Raw genomic sequence first — 17,216 nt, forward strand, 5'->3', positions numbered from 1 at the left:
CCCAGCCGCCTTCCGCTGAGGCCTAAGCCACAGCGACATTCGCCTTGAGAGTTCCCAAAACTGTTTGGTTGGGGAAGGAGGGGGGCGAAGGAGGAGGGAGGGGAACCCCTGACCCCTTCTTTTGACCCCTTCTCTTGGCCTCTTGCTGTCTTTGCCCTCGCGGGTGTGTATCTACTGCCTCTCTTTTCGAGGGAGAAGCAGACGTTAGGGAGAGGGAGAATAATCGAAAAGACCCTTCGGGCTGTAAATCGAAACCGGCTCCCGATCTCTCCCTTTGCCCTCCTTTGGCCGAGCCCCCGTTTAGATGAAGGGCGGAAAAGATGGAAGAAAAGAACTCCCCCCAAAGAGTGTGTGTGTCTATAGCTATATCTGTGTGTAGGTCTGTATGTGTATATGCATACACACATATATCTGTATGTATATATATGTAATCTATATATGTGTGTGTGGTCTATATACCTATATATGTTATCTATATGTGATCTCTCTATATATGCATATATAATGGGATCTACACATGTGTCTGTGATATACATATATATGTGTGCATGCCCGATCTATATGTGTCTGTATGTGATATATATATAATAATCATATAAACCTATATATCATTTTATGTGAGATGTGTATTATATATGTGTGTGTGAGAGAGAAAGAGAGAGTGAGATATATAAATAAATAAAACAAAACAGTACAGTAAAACTGAACAGAACCAAACAGTAAAGTAAAATAAAACAAAATAAAATAAAGTGTGATTGTTATTGGGGTGTTGTGTGGTTTCCGGGCTGTCTGGCCATGTCTTAGCAGCATTTTCTCCTGACCTTTCGCATCTTCAGAGCCACAGAAGCAGGCGAAAGGTCAGGAGAAAATGCTGCTGGAAGGCTTTGGCCGTACAGCCCTGAAACAGCACAGCACCCCAGTGATTCCGGCAGGTTTTATACATAGATATAGATATGGATATATGGATATATAGATATGTGTGTGTGATGTATATGTATATGTATGTATATATCACTCACATACAAAGGAATCCTATTTAGATTAAGGAAGGAAAGAGGGGGGAAAGTTAGCACCACCCCCCAAAGAGGAATGTATGTTTATGTCTGTATGGGATATGCCTATCTGTCTGTCAATCCATCTATCTATCTAGTATCTATCTATCTATCTATCTATCTGCATGTGATATATGTCTGTATGCGATTATTTTATATATGTGTGTGTATTTATGTATATGTATATGTATACACACACACATACACACATACAAACAAATTCCATCAAGATGGAAAAGAGGGTGTCAGGAAACTCCTCAAAGTTTGTGTGTGTGTATGTATGTATGTGAGATAAATATGTGTGTGATATATGCAATATGTGTATATGGGATCTCTCTCTCCCTCTCCCAAGAACTTTAACTGAAGAACTCGGTCAGTGCCAACTGGGTCAATAGAAATAGAAAGTCCATAACTAACTAGTTGTCATAACTAAAACACGAGGGTGGGGTGGATATCGGCCGTGTAGTGTTCGTTACTTCTGAGTGCTAAAATCAAGCTAGATAGATAGATAGATAGATAGATAGATAGATAGATAGATAGATAGATAGATAGAGGGCAGGCGAGGAAAGCTGGGTGTGGAAACTGCTGCTTGAATTGAACTCCTGGAAACTAAGCCAAGTTGTGGGGGTTTCCCAAATCCTCCCAGAGCCCAGACTCCATTTTCTGCACCCTTGAACTTGCAAAATGGCAGGAAAGGAGTGTGAGGGGGGGGAAAAGGGTGGGGGGAGAGAGAGAAAGGAAGAGAGAGGGAGAGAGAGGGGGAAGCACTCATCTCCAATCCCAAATCCCCTCAGAGACAACTGTTTGACTTCCAAACAGACCTCCAAGTTGCCTCCCTAGATTGCAAATCCGGAACTTCCTTTCCAACTCTTGGCTCTTCTTTACTGACTAGAATCGGAGAGATGGAAAAAGTAACTTTGGCGGCCAAAGAATTGGCGCAAGGAGGTCACTAGTGCTGGCCCTTTCTTGGGAAAGAGGGAAGGAAGGAGAGGAGGAAAGGGAGAGAGAGTGTCATGGCATGCAGGTCTTCTCAGGAGTCCGAAAGAGACCTAGTGCAGGACATATAGGTTCGGAAGGAAGGAAAGAAGGCCAAGGCGGCGCTGGGGGGGAAACCGGCTGCTTTTTCCTGAGTCCAGCTCTCTTTTTTCCTGTGTCCCAAGCAGACCATCTTGAACTCCATGCACAAGTACCAGCCCCGGTTCCACATCGTCCGGGCCAACGACATCCTCAAGCTCCCTTACAGCACTTTCCGGACCTATGTGTTCCCGGAGACCGAGTTCATCGCCGTGACGGCTTACCAGAACGATAAGGTAAAAAGGGGGAAAGTGGATTGGGTGCCGCGTGGAAGCGGCCACGGCGGTCTCCTGCTTCGGATTGGTTCTAGAGGGGCCCATATGTCCTGCATCTCAAAAACCAGAGCTGATGGGGGGAAACTGGGGACATTTTTGGAATCAGCAGGTCAAATAGACCCAGAAACAGCGCTAGCGTTAAAGGTCCCTAAAATAGGTGTTCCATACTAATAATAATTGATGTTTATTAATATAATAATATTTATTAATATAATACTATATACAATATTATATATATAGTATAATTATATTATTATCATTATTTTATTATTTATTTATAATATATTTATTATTATATTAATGAATATAATTATATTAATAAATTCTATTATACAATATCACATATATATATAATATAATTATGATAATAACAATGATTATTATCATGTAAAAAGGTAAAGGTTTTCCCCTGACATTAAGTCCAGTCGTGTCCATGATTATTATGCTATATTATATTATATTATATTATATTATTAATAAATATTATTGTTATTATATTTGATACACAACAAGCTTAGTACACAACAAACAAGATCACTACCCTGGATTTTGTATTGGATCACATGTGGGATGATGATGATGATGATTATTATTAGACTGAAGAACTTAAGAGTGGTTAGAGTCCACCTCTTGGGAAAGAAAGTTGGAAGCACCTAAAATATGTGTTCCATAGTTGTTGTTGTTATTGTTGTTGTTGTTGTTGTTATTATTATTATATAATATAATTATTATAGTGATAAATATTGGTATATTAATAAGTATTATATTAATAAATATTCTTGTTATTATATTTGATACACAACAAGATTAGTACAAGGCAAACAAAATCACTGGAACAAAAACAACAACAACAACAATAATAATAATAAATATTATTAGACTGAAGATCTTAAGAGTGGTTCTGGCAGTAAGAGTCCACCTCTTGAGAAAGAAAGTTGGAGGCACCTAAAATATGTGTTCCATAGTAGTAGCAGTAATAATAATAATAATAATAATAAGACATTATTATTATAGTAATAAATATTGGTATATTAATAAGTATTATATTAATACATATTATTGTTATTATATTTGATACACAGCAAGTTTAGTACACAGCAAACAAGATCACTATGCTGGCTTTTGCATTGGCTCACACGTCGAACAATTATTATTATTATTACTATTAGTATTATTATTATTTGACATGCGTGGTTCTGGCATGTCAGAGTCCACCTCTTGGGAAAGTCGCCCAGCTCCAAGGTAAATCCTCCAACCTCCCCCCCCCCCACCCACCCCCGGTTGGCAACCCACGCGTCTCTGTTTCTTATTAACTTTCCCCTCTTGCTCTTAACGCGTTTGAGTTCATAATTGTTTGACCTGCGTGTGTGCGTGGAACCATCCCCAGCAAAAGGCACCAACTCTCTTCGAAGGAGGGTTTGCATTGGTTTTCAGAGACTATATGCCTCCAGAAAGGAACCCAAACCCACTTTAATATCCTTGGGAGTCTGGAGTCTCCGACATTTGTGGTCGTGGATTCAAGGGGATCGTGGACATTGCCAAAGTTTGTGGTTTGGTTGAAACTTTGGGGAAACTTGGCAGCGGTGTGCTTTGGCAAAGGGGGAGAGGCGGCTACATCATGCTGCTAGGTGGGTTTCCTCGCCTTGAAATCCATGGGATCCGGGGAGGCTGTCAGGGGATCAGGACCCATGGATTGGGGAGGATCCAAAAGTACTGTCTGTTGGGGGAGAAAATGTCACCAGCCGCAGGGAGAGAAAGGGTTAACAAATGGCCTTGACCGGATTATTATTACTAATATTAATAATATTAATAGTGTTATTAATAATAATAATGCAGCAAAGCCTATTTGTTAACCCTTTCTCGCCCTGCAGCTGGTTCAATTTTCAATGTCGAGTCATATCGACAATACAATATATTAATATTGTATTAATATATTATTAGTATTAATAATATACTAATATAATAATATATCATAATATGAAAAATAGAACCAGCTGCAGGGAGAGCAGCATATATTATTATAATAATGGCAGCACTAATATTATTATTCATGTCATGCCATATTATATCATATTACTGTATCAATATATTAGTATTAATAATATATTACTATATGTCATAACATGAATAATAATAATAATGCTGCTATTATTAATAATAAAAATCGCATTGATATTATAAATTATTATATTGTTACTATTATGATTTATTATAAATTATTAATATTATTTATAATGTTTTTTTCGTGTCAGGAGCGACTTAAGAAACTGCAAGTCGCTTCTGGTGTGAGAGAATTGGCCCAGGGGACGCCCGGATGTTTTGATGTTTTACCATCCTTGTGGGAGGCTTCTCTCACGTCCTGCATGGGGAGCCTCAGTCCTGCCAGCACAAGGGTTTAACCCATTTCGAGGGGGGGGGGCTATATATAATTTATAATATAATATAATTTTTATAATATGTATAATATTATATCTATAAATAATAATCCATTAATTAATAATAATCAATTTATTATTAATCCATTTATTCCTGCTTCTTGGCAGGGGGTTGGACTGGATGGCCCATGAGGTCTCTTCCAACTCTATGATTCTATTATTATTAATAATAATCCATTTATTAATAACCAGCCGTCCCCTGCCACTCTTGCTGTGGCCCAGTCTGTGTATATGTGATTTGTGTTTGTATGTATGTGTCTATGTGTATATAAATGTGGTTTTGCGCCTACGTTTTAATGGGGTTTTTTTGCCTTTTAAGTCTCTTTTGTTGTGTTTTTCTGTGTTTTTATGAGTGATGGTCACTCATTGGCCTGATAGGTGTATTGTGTCCAAATTTGGTGACAATTCGTCCAGTGGTTTTTCAGTTATGTTAATTCCACAAACGAATATTACATTGTTATTAATAACTAGCCGTCCCCTGCCAGCGTTGCTGTGGCCCTCATGGGGTTTCTGTGTGGGAGGTTTGGCCCAATTCTATCATTGGTGGGGTTCAGAATGCTCTGTGATTGTAGGTGAACTATAAATCCCAGCAACTGCAACTCCCAAATGTCAAGTTTCTATTTTCCCCCAAACTCCACCAGTGTTCACATTTGGGCATATTGAGTATTCCTGTAGAGTTTGGTTCACAGTGATCTCTGGATGTAGGTGAACTACACCTCCAAAACCAAAGGACACTGCCCACCAAACCCTTCCAGTATTTTCTATTGGTCGTGGGAGAACTGTGTGCCAAGTTTGGTTCAGTTCCATCGTTGGTGGGGTTCAGAATGCTCTTTGATTGTAGGTGAACTATAAATCCCAGCAACTACAACTCCCAAATGACAAAATCAGTTTTTTGAGTGAAGGACATACATTGGGTTGTTAGGTGTCTTGTGTCCAAATTTGGTGTCAAATCGTCCAGTGGTTTTTGAGTTCTGTTAATAATAATAATAATAATAATAATAATAATAATAATAATAATAATAATAATAATAATCCATTTATTACCCGCTTCTCCTTGCGACTCGGAAGAAAAATCCGAAAGGGCAAAGGAAGGCCCGCTGTTTGGCGACTTTCACCTCTCTAAGCATCACTTTTACTTCTTTCAGCCCCCAATCCACGCGTGTCCGGTTTTCATGGCGTGGGAGAGAGGTCTCGCGTGGATCTCTCTCCAAGCATTGGGGAGTTTGAGGCCGTACTAGAACGCAGGAAGGAAGAGTCTCTTCTTCCCACTTTGGAAGAAACTATCCACTTTGGGAATATATATATATATATATTTAGGGGAAAGCAAGATTAGATCTGGATCTGGTCCTTGAGGAGGAAGGCCAAAGGGATATTTTTTGGAAGGCAATTCCATCCAGCCTTTTTTAATGATCGCAAGAGGGAGACCGCCGTTTCTTTTGCGGTTTCCTGCGAGGAGGTCAAAGCGTTTCAAGGGGAGCCGAACTTTTCCTCGAGAGCCAGGGCCAGGCGTTCCAGTCATACTTTGGGAGAAAGCAGGAGGGAGGGGGAGAGAGAGAGAAGCCTCTCTACTTGGATTCGAAAGGGAAAAGGCAACCTTTTGGCTCCTGCTCGGGCTTTCGGGGTCTCCCCACGCCAAGCTCCGACGTAAGCGGGGTTCCTTTGGCTCGGCTCTTGGCTTTTTCTTGGCTTTGGACAGAGAAGCCGGCTGGACTCCGCTTTCCCTCCTTGGACGGCTCAGGAGAGCCACCCACTGGCTTGGCGCTCCATGCCGCTTTGCAAAGCCTGGCCCGCTTGACCAGCGCAGGAAGGAACGCAAGGGGAACGGCCCTGGCTCAAGGCAGTGGTCGCTTTGTCACATCAAGGAGGAGCTCCCTCTGTCAGCTCCAACTCCCCATGAAGGGACATGAGAGAAGCCTCTCACAAGGATGATAAAACATCAAAACATCCGGGCGTCCCCCTGGGTAACGTCCTTGCAGACGGCCAATTCTCTCACGCCAGAGGCGACTTGCAGTTTCTCAAGTCGCTCCTGACACGACCAAAAAAATTAATAAAAATAAAAATAAAATCTTGAGCTCTCTCTGCCAAAGAGTGTGGGTACCTCACCCAAGTACAACTCCCAAGAGCCCTGGCAGTTCAAGGGGTGCCACGCTGCCTTCATTTGGCAGAGTAGAACCAAGCAAAGGGTGCCTCTACACTCTAGACTTAACGCAGTTTGAGACTCTATGCTGTGGAATCCCAGTATCGATCACCCTTCTCTCCTTTAGGAAGAACCTCAAAACCTTCCTGTGTGAAACAGCTTTTAACTAATGTTGACAGGAGCCTGGAGCTGCCTTTTAATCATTTTCACTCTTTCTATGATTTTAGTTCTTTGGGAATTTGACTGGTTTATTATTATTTAATGCTAATTTTATGTCCTTTAGGACGGTGGGGGGTTTATTTGATGGACTTTTGTTTGATGGTGGTTTTTATATTTGTGTGTAGTTGCTGCTGAGTCTTTGGAGAAAGGCGGTGTAGACATGTCCCAAATAAAGAAATGCAATAATATAAGAGCTGTAGTATTGCAAAGTGTTTCATCTTTTGGGTTAGCCCAAAAAGTTAGGGTTAGGTTACAGATGGGGTTAGGGTTAAGGTTTGAGTTAGAATTAGGGTTAGAGTTAAAGGTTAGAATTAGAGTTAAAGTTGGAGTTAGAATTGGGGTTAGAGAAAAGGTTAGGCTTACACTTAGAGTTAGAATTGGGGTTAGAGTTAGAGTAAAGGTTAGAATTAGAATTAGGGTTAGAGTAAAGATTAGGGTTAGAGTTAAAATTAGAGTTAAAATAAGAATTAGGGTTAGAGTTAGAATTAGGGTTAGAGATAGAGTAAAGGTTAGAATTAGAATTAGGGTTAGAGTAAAGGTTAAGGTTAGAGTTAACGTTAGAGTTAGAATTATAATTAGGGTTAGAGTTAAAGTTAGAGTTAGAATTAGGGTTAGAGATAGAGTAAAGGTTAGATTTAGAATTAGAATTAAAATTAGGGTTAGAGTAAAGGTTAAGGTTAGAGTTAAAGTTAGAGTTAGAATTAGGGTTAGAGTTAGAATTAGAATTAGGGTTAGAGTTAAAGTTAGAATTAGGGTTAGAATTAGAGTAAAGGTTAAGTTTAGGTTTGGAATTAGAGCTATAGTTAGAGTTTGAAGTAAGAGTTAAGGTTAGGGTTAGAATTAAAGGTTAAGGTTAGAATTAGAGTTAAAGGTAGAGTTAGAATTAGGGTTAGAGTAAAGGTCAAGTTTAGGGTTAGAATTAGAGTTAGAGTTAGCTATGGTTAGGGTTAGAGCAAAGATTAAGGTTAGAATTAGAGTTAGATGTAAAGGTAGAGTTAGAATTTGGGTTAGAGTAAAGGTAAAGTTTAGGGTTAGAATTGGAGTCAAAGTTAGAGTTTGAATTGGAGTTAAGGCTATTGCTAGAATTAACGTTAGACGTTCAATTACTGTTAAAGGTGAGGTTTAGGATTAGAATTAGAGTTAAAGTTCGAATAAAGTGTATAAAGTTTTGCTATTTAATAGAGTTTGAATTAGGGTTAGAATTAAAGGCTAGGGTTAGAATTAGGGTTAGAGTTAGAGTGAAGGTTAGAGTCAGAGTTTGAATTAGTTTTAGAGTGAAGGCTATAGTTAGAATTATGTAAGCAGGAAGTGTTTTTCTTCCAACCAAATGGCTCAGGGAGCGTGGATGCCTCGCCACACTCCCAACTCCCAGGATAAATCCTAACATTGAGTCTTGGGTGAAAATCCGAAGTCTTCGGCTAAGTTTGCAAGAAAAGCAAAACACCCAAGACTCGGACTTTTCCGACTCTTGTTTTGTTGTCTCCTAAACAGATCACACAGTTAAAAATCGACAACAACCCTTTCGCCAAAGGCTTCCGGGACACAGGGAACGGGAGACGAGAGAAAAGGTAAACCATATCTATGTTAAGGAAAGTTTCAGTCCTGACTCGAATTTTCTCTGGTTTTGCAAAACTTTTTTTCGCTGGAGAGACCCGTTTGAACATTGGGCAGATTTGCTTTTGGTTTCTTTTTCTTTCTTCGTGCTTTTGGTTTCTTTTTCTTTCTTTTTTCTACTCTTCACTCCCACCTCAATTGTAGTCCTCAATGCTATGGGATCCTGGGATTTATAGTTTGTCCAGGCACGTTACTCTTTGGCCAAGAAATTTTAAGACCATGTCAAGCTACAAATCCCGGGATTAGAGTTGGAGATAATGCTAGATTTAGAATTCGGATTAGAGTTAAGATTAGGGTTAGACGTAGTTTTAAAGTTAACATTAGAATTAAGGTTAGAGACAGTTAAAGTTAAAGTTGGAGATAGAATTAGGGTTAAAGACAGGGTTAGAGTTAAAGTCAGGGTTAGATTTAGAGTTAAAGTTAAAATTAAGGTTACAGTTAGGATTAGAAACAGGGTGAGGGTTAAAGTAAGGGTTGGAATTAGGGTTAGAGTTAAGGTTAGAATTAATGTCAAAACTGGGATTAGAATTAGGGTTAGAAACAGGGTTAGAGTTACAGTTAGGGTTAGGGTCAGAGTTAGAATTAATGTCAGAGTCAAAACTGGGGTTAGAATTAGGGTTAGAGTTACAGTAAGGGTTAGAATTAAGGTTAGAATTAATCTTAGAGTCAAAATTGGGGTTAGAATTAGGGTTAGAGACAGGATTAGAGTTACAGTAAGGGTTAGAATTAGGGTTAGAATTAATCTTAGTCAAAATTGGGGTTAGAATTAGGGTTAGAGACAGGATTAGAGTTACAGTAAGGGTTAGAATTAGGGTTAGAGACAAGGTTAGAGTTACAGTTAGGGTTAGGGTTACAGTCAGAGTTAGAATTAATTATAGAGTCAAAATTGGGATTGGAATTGGTGTTTTAGAGACAGGGTTAGAGTTACATACAGTAAGGTTTAGAAATAGGGCCAGAGTCATAGTTTGGGTTAGATTTGGGGTTAGAGTTAGGGTTAAAGATTGAGTTAAAATTGGGATTAGCATTAGGGTTAGGTAGGTAGCGCTTGGAGCCACAGCAGTTGAAGTGGTGTCAAACTGCATTCACCTCATCCTGTAAATGTACCCCTTGTGTTTGCCTTCACTTTTGTCCAAACCCTGTTCTACATTCTCTGTGGAAATGTCGAATTATTACAAGGCTAAAATGATATATATATGGGGAATTAAAAGAAAGTAATGTTTTTGTGGTGTGAGGGGTGGGACATACTTGCATTGGGTACCAATGGTCTGCTGTTGTCTCCATGCTTTGGAGAAAGTCCTCCATTTGGCTCTGCCTACAGCTTGCCACCCAAGGGGGAAATCTTCCCTCCAAAGCCCTCAGGGCGATTGGAAGACACGTGTTTGTAATATGGCACAGAAAAGGAAATGCGGAACAGATAAAGGGGTGGGAAAGCTTGGGCGGTGGTTTCCCAACGTGATTTGGAGTTCCGAAGCCATTGCACTCCCTTGATCACAAGCACATTGGGATTGAAGTGCTTTCCAAGGAAGAAATGTGGCGGAACATCAGTTAGCAAAGGAAACAGAGGGCAGGAATCTGCTTCTGGCTTGCTTTCTTGTTTGGGATCGTGCCTTGGATTGCCTACAGATTGTGCAAGTCACCCTGAAATGCAAATGCGTTCAGTGCTCTGAGCGGATGGGGTTTCGTAATTCAAACAGGATTTCAAACCAATCCGCTGCCTTTGACAGTGAAGTGGAAGACATCTACACTGTTGAATTGACACGGTTTGGCACCAGTAGAGTCATTGGACCTGTAGTTTGGGGAGGTGCCAACACTCTTTGCCAGAGACAGCTACAGACCTTGCCAAACTCCAGCTTCTGGTAATAATAATAATAATAATAATAATAATAATAATAAATAATATTATTATTATTATTACCCACTTTATCTCTCCCGAAGGAGGCTCAAATTTAAAATATACCAACATGCAAACATTAAAACAGAATGAAACCTAATAGTATTATTAAAATTCACAGTTTAAATCCATGAAAACATATTCCAAGCCAAAAAGCATAGCACTGGTCATCTAGTGTTTTGGACTTCAGCTCCCAGCATGCCTTGGCCAATCATCAGGGATCCTGGGAGTTGAAGTCTGAGGCCACTTTGGAAGACACTGGGTTAGAATCAATGTCAAGAGTTAAGGTAAGGGTTAGAGTTAGGACTGGAGTTAGGGTTGAGTTAGGATTCGAATTAAAGTTTAGGTTAGAGTTAGATTTGGAGTTAAGGTTTAAAGTTAAGGTTCGAGTTAAAGGTAGAGTTAAACTGGAGTTAATAATAGTTTTAGGGTTAAAGTTAAAGTTGGATTTAAGGTTAGGATTAGCTGTAGAGGTAGGGACAGAGTTAAGGTTGGGGTTTGGTTTAAAGTTAGGGATAGAACTGGAGTTAAGGTTAGAGTTAAGGATAGGATTAGGGATAGTTAGAACTGGAGTTGGAGGTTAGAGTTGGAGTTAGATTTGGAGTTAAAGTTTGGTTTAGAGTTAGGGTTAGGGTTAGGAAAAGAGTGAAAGTTATGGATAGGGTTAGAATTGGAGTTAATATTCTAGTTAGAGTTAATATTAGGGATAGAATTAGATTTGCAGTTAAGTTTAGAGTTAAAATTAAAGTTAGGGACAGAGTTAGATTTAGAGTTAAAGTTAAGTTTAGAGTTAGGGTTAACGTTAGGGATAGAGTTAAAGTTATGGATAGAGTTAAAGTTGGGGATATAATTAGATTTGGAGTTAAGTTTAGACTTAGAGTTAAAGTTGGGGATAGAGTTAGATTTAGAGTTGGAGTTAAAGTTCGAGACAGAGTTAGATTTGGAGTTAAGGTTAGAGTTGGAGTTAAAGTTAAAGTTGGGGATAAAGTTAGATTTTGAGTAAAGTTTAGAGTTAGAGTTAAAATAGGGGATATAATTAGATTTGGAGTTAAGGTTAAAGTTATGGATAGAGTTAGATTTGAAGTTAGAGTTGGGGATAGAGTTGAAGTTAGGGATAGTAAGAATTGGAGTTAAGTTTAGAGTTAAAGGGGGATAGAATGAGTTTTGGAGTTAAGGTTAGAGTTAAAGTTAGGGATAGAGCTAGACTTGAAGTCAAGGTTAGAATTAAAGTTAGGGACAGAGTTAAAGTTAGGGATGGGGTTAGATTTGGATTTAAGGTTAGAGTTAGGGATAGAGTTAAAGTTGAGTTTAAAGTTAGGGTTCAAATTAGGGATAGTTAGATTTGGAGTTAAGGCTTGAGTTAGGGATAAAGTAGGGCTAGAGTTAGATTTGCAGTTAAGGCCAGAGTTCGGGGCTAGAGTTCGATTAGGACTTTAGGTGAGGGTAAGGGGTAGAGTTGGAAGGCGACTTCCCTCGCTTGGAAGGGGCCTTATTCCCGTGCTTCTTGCCTTGGCTCCTTAGGAAGCAGCTGACCCTCCAGTCCCTGCGTGTCTACGACGAGAGGCAGAAGAAGGAGGCCGGCACTTCGGACGAGTCTTCGAGCGAGCAGACGGCCTTCAAGTGCTTCGCCCAGTCCACCTCCCCCGCCATCTCTGCCGTGGGCACCTCCAACCTCAAGGGTGAGAGACACCCCCTCTTCATCTTTCCCAGGCTTTGCAGAACTGGTTTGGGCTGCAAGGCATCTGGCTGGGAGGGGGGACAGGGACGGAATGCAATGGGGGCGGGGGGGGGGCAGGAATTCGACCCAAAACGCAGCCAGACGCTGGAAACCCAAATCCACTCCTCCCCTGGCCTTTTCCTCCCCCCCCCCCCCCAGCCCACATCTGTATTTGAAGTGTAATTCGAAGCAAAGGAACAGAAACAGACTCCAGGGCAAAAGTTCAAAATGAAGACCGCGCCATTAATATTCATCTTGGAATGGCTTATTAAAAGTCTTTGGCCCTCAAGTCTCCGGGCTGCAAGGCAGGAAAAGGCAGAAAGGCTGGATCAATTCAGAGTCAAATTAATCCTCGATCGATTTTTCCTCCCTCCAGCCTTTCCTTTCCTTTCCTTCCTTCCTTCTTTTCTTCTTTCCTTGTAGTTCCTTTCCTTTCTTGTCCCTTCCCTTATTCTTTTCCTTTCCTTCCTTCCTTCTTTCTACTCTTCTTTCCTTCCCTTATTCTTTTCTTTCCCTTCCTTTCTTCCCACTTTCTTTTCTTCTTTCCCTTTCTTTCCTCTTTTTTCTGCTTTTTTGTCCCTTCCTTCCTTTGTCCCCCTTTCTTTTCCGTCCTTCCTTCTTTCCTTCCTTCTTTTCTTCTTTCCCTGTAGTTCCTTTCCTTTCTTGTCCCTTCCCTCTGTCATTTCTTTTCCTTCCTCCCTTCTTTCTACTCTTATTTCCTTCCCTTATTCTTTCCTTTTCCTTCCTTTCTTCCCACTTTCTTTTCTTTCCTCTTTTTTCTGCTTTTTTGGACCCTTCCTTCCTTTGTCCCCCCTTTCTTTTCCTTCTTTCCTACCTTCCTTCCCTCCTTCCTTTCCTTTTTCTTTTCTTTTCTTCTTTTCTGTCCCATCTTTCCTTCCCTCTTTCTTTTCTTTTCCTTCCTTCCCCTATTATTTCCTTTTCCTTCCTTTCTTCTCACTTTCTTTTCTTCTTTTCTTTTTTCCTTCATTCCCTCCCTCCTGCTTTCTTTTCTTTCCTTCCTTCCTTTCCTTTTTCTTTTCCTCTTTCCTGTCCCTTTCTTCTTTCGTTCCCCCCTCACTTTCTTTTCTTTTCCTTCCTTCCTTCCTTCCTTTTTTCCCTCCCTCCTTCCTTCCCTCTTTCTTTTCTTCTTTCCTGTCCCTCCCTTCCCACTCTTCCACTTACTTTTCTTTTCCTCCCTCCCCTTATTCTTTTCTTCTTTCATTTTCCTTCCTTTCTTCCCACTGTCCTTTCTTCTTTCCTTTCTGCTTTCCTGTCCCTTCCTTCCTTCCTTCGTTTTCTCCCTCCTGCTTTCTTTTCCCTCCTTCCTACCTTTCTTTCTTCCCTCTTTCCTTCTCTTTCCTTTCTTCTTTTCTGTCCCTTCCTTCCTTCTCTCCCTCCCACTTTCTTTTCCTTCCTACCTACCTTTCCTTCTTCCTTCTTTTCCTTTTCTTTTCTCCTTTCCATTTATGTCCTGTTCCTTCCTTGCTTCCCTCCCTCCTTTCCTTTCCCTTCCTCCCCTCGCTTTCTCTTCTTTTTCTTTCTTCTTTCCCTCTTTCCTTCCTTCTCTCTCAGAAGTCAGTTCAATGGAATGTACTCTCACGCAAGCTATGAACCCTATTAATTTTTTCATTGGGCTTTTAAAGGAGTAAGAGTTAGTTTGGCTTGTTCCTTCCCCTGAAACGTAGACCCCCTTCTACACTGCCACAGATTCTCTGCTTTGAAATGGATTATATGGCAGTGTAGACTCATATAATCCAGTTCAAAGCCGATAATGTGGAGGATGTGCGTTGATAATCTGGATTGTATGGCAGCCTTAGCTTCCAAAAGTTTCTGTTCAGGCTTTAGAAACAAGAGTTGAAACACCTAAAGAAAAAGTGTCCAATACTAGAGACAAGCCAGATCCCTTTCCCAACTTTTCTCCCACTGAAAAGCGGGAACCGTTCCAAGAACAGAAAGGATAAATTAAAACCTGAATAAATATTGTTTTAATATATATATTTGTGGAAATTAATGCTGTCCTTCCCCTGAACCTTACCTTTCCTCTCTTTTGGATTGAAAACATGTTCTTGGAACCATTTGAGTAGTAGCAGTAGTTGTGTTGTTGTTGTTATATTACTATTATTCTATTATCATATTATTATTATTTCCTAATGTTGGAAGCTGCTTTGGGTCTCAATCAAGAGAGGAAACCCTGGATAAGAATATATTTTATATTGGTGATTTTAAGTTGTATTATTTTTCCTAATGTTAGGACCCAGTTTGGGTCTCCATCCATGATGATGATGATGATGATGATGATAATTAATAAAGATTTAAAGTTGTAATTTATATAATAATATATTGTAGGTGTATATTGTATTTTTCTTAATATCATGCTATAATAATATAATATAATCATAAATTGTAGATATTAAATTGTATGTTTCTTAACATAAAACAATAATATAACAATTATATATTGCAGATTTGTATTTTACTTAATATAATATAGGATTTGTATTTTACTTAATATAATATAGGAAGAAGAAGATGTGTAACAAACTTTTGTCAAATTTTCTGTTCTTTCTTGTTTGGTTGTGCTCTCCTTACTTTGAAAGGAGTTGTTCAACTCCATAAACTCTTCGAGATGCTTATTGGAAAGCTAGAGCAAAATGTGCTAGAGCAGGATGTCCAAAGTTTGTGCAGTTGAATAAACTTTCCCATGTTGTTATGATAGAACCAATTAGGAAATGACATTTATAACCCAGGAATAAAAACCGTGTTACATAGTGTACATAGGGTATTATTATTATTATTATTAGTAGTAGTAGCAGTATTTTGGTGTGGGGTCATATATTATTATTATTATTATTATTATTATTATTATTATTATTATTTAATTATATAGATACATGTACATAACAACATAACACACCTGCACTATTAGGTCCAAGTGTCTGGGATTCCTCTCTGAATCTCAGGCTCTTCCCAAGGGTCTAGGATATTAGAGGTATCATATTGTTGTTACTATTATTATTATTATTATTATTATTATTATTACTATTATTATCCTAGACCCTTGGGAAGACCCCAATATTCAGTATATTATTATTATATTAAAAGGAGCCCCCAGTTGCACAGTGGGTTAAATCCTTGTGTCAGCAGGACCAAAGACCGATAGGTCGATAGGTCGGAGGTTCCAATATGGGAGAGAGTGGATGAGCTCCCTCTGTCAGCTCCAGCTCCCCATGCGGGGACATGAGAGAAGCCTCCCACAAGGATGGTAAAACATCAAAACATCCTGGCGTCGCCTGCCTGGGCAATGTCCTTGCAGACGGCCAATTCTCTCACACCAGAAGCGACTTGCAGTTTCTCAAGTCACTCCTGACATAATAATGATAATGATGATGATGATGATGATGATGATGATGATATAGATACATGTATATAGCAATACAGCACACATGCTCTATTAGTTCCAAGTGTTTGGAATTAATCTCTGAATATAGGGCTGTTTCCAAGTACCTAGGATATTAGAGGTATTTATTATTACATTATATTATTATATAGACGTTTACATAGGAACACAGGACAAATGCACTATTCGGTCTAAGTGTTTGGGTTTCGTCTCTGAATATTGGCCTCTTCCCAAGGGCCTAGAATATTAGAAGTATATTATATTATTATATTAATATTAATACGAATATTATATTATTATTTTGCTGGGTGTTATGACTCGGACTGAGCTATTATGATGATGATATTATGTAATTTTTTTAAAAAAATACTCTGTTCCTGGTTTGAAAGTGTTCTTTCCTGTTTCATTGCGAGGCCCTGACTTTGAAAGGAGTTGCTCTACTCCAGGAACTTCCCCAAAACTAGGGTGAATTGGTTGAGATGTTCATTGAAAAGCTATATGTCCCGCGAAAACAAAGCTTCCTAAACTTCGGGTTTTCTGCTTTTCAGACCTGGGCGGCAGCGACGGGGAGAGCGACTCGGAGAGCAAAGAGGACCTCTCGGAGGCCAGCGACGCCGGGAAGATCTCCACCACCACGGCTTCCTCGGGCGGGGAGACCCGGGAGAAGGGCAGCCCCGCCAAGGCCTCCTCCTCCTCCTCCTCTTTCTTCGGCGTCTCCAAAGCGGCGCCGGACTCCCGGCACAGCCCGGCCACGATCTCCTCCAGCACGCGGGGCCTGGGGGCCGAGGAGGCGCGCACGCCGCCGCTGAAAGAGCCCTGCCCGCCTCCGCTGGCGCTGCCGAGCGAAAGCACCGCCGCCGCTTCTGTTGCCGCCCCGACTCACTTGCCCGCCTTGGCCGCCTTTCCACCCAGCCTGGGCAGCCCGCCCTTCTTCGGCCCGCTGGGCAACGGGCCGCCGCCGCTGCTGCTGCACCCGGGCCAGTTCGCCATGGGAGGGGCCTTCTCCGGCATGGCCCCGCTCCTGGCTACCGTCTCCGGCGCCTCCGCCCTGCCCGGCCTCGACAGCTCCGCAGCCATGGTCACCGCCGCCGCCAACGCCGCCGCCGCCGCCCTCCCCTTCCACCTCCAGCAGCACGTCCTGGCCTCGCAGGTGAGGAGCCACCGGCAGGGCACCGGGCCCCTGCCATTGCCTGCCCAGCCCACCCAACAGAGGGCCAGCCAGGCTGTCCGAGAATGAAAGGGTCCCCAAGTCCAGCCCCCTTTCACTATGAAGGGAGACACCATCCGAGCCTTCCAAACAAAGGACCATCCAGTCTGTCCTAAACTGATACATTCCTGGAGTTGGAAGGGACCCCAAGGGCCATCCAGTCTAGCAGAGAGACACCACCCGAGCCCTCCCAACAAA

General features: G+C 40.9%; 1 protein-coding gene across 2 annotated transcripts in view; it reads left to right on the top strand.

Moving 5' to 3' along the window:
- The window catches only part of TBX3 (T-box transcription factor 3), a 37,557-nt gene that overhangs the window by 6,792 nt on the left and 13,549 nt on the right, over positions 1 to 17,216 (top strand). The window contains exons 3-6 of one of the 2 annotated variants that reach the window (XM_060785452.2): positions 2,213 to 2,362; positions 8,684 to 8,760; positions 12,219 to 12,376; positions 16,360 to 16,961. In XM_060785452.2, coding sequence (XP_060641435.2) covers positions 2,213 to 2,362; positions 8,684 to 8,760; positions 12,219 to 12,376; positions 16,360 to 16,961 — 987 coding nt within the window. The remainder of the gene's footprint in view (positions 1 to 2,212; positions 2,363 to 8,683; positions 8,761 to 12,218; positions 12,377 to 16,359; positions 16,962 to 17,216) is intronic. The other variant, XM_060785454.2, reaches the window with a different exon arrangement.

Source organism: Anolis sagrei, chromosome X (genome assembly GCF_037176765.1).
Source record: "Anolis sagrei isolate rAnoSag1 chromosome X, rAnoSag1.mat, whole genome shotgun sequence".
Classification (NCBI taxonomy): domain Eukaryota; kingdom Metazoa; phylum Chordata; class Lepidosauria; order Squamata; family Dactyloidae; genus Anolis; species Anolis sagrei.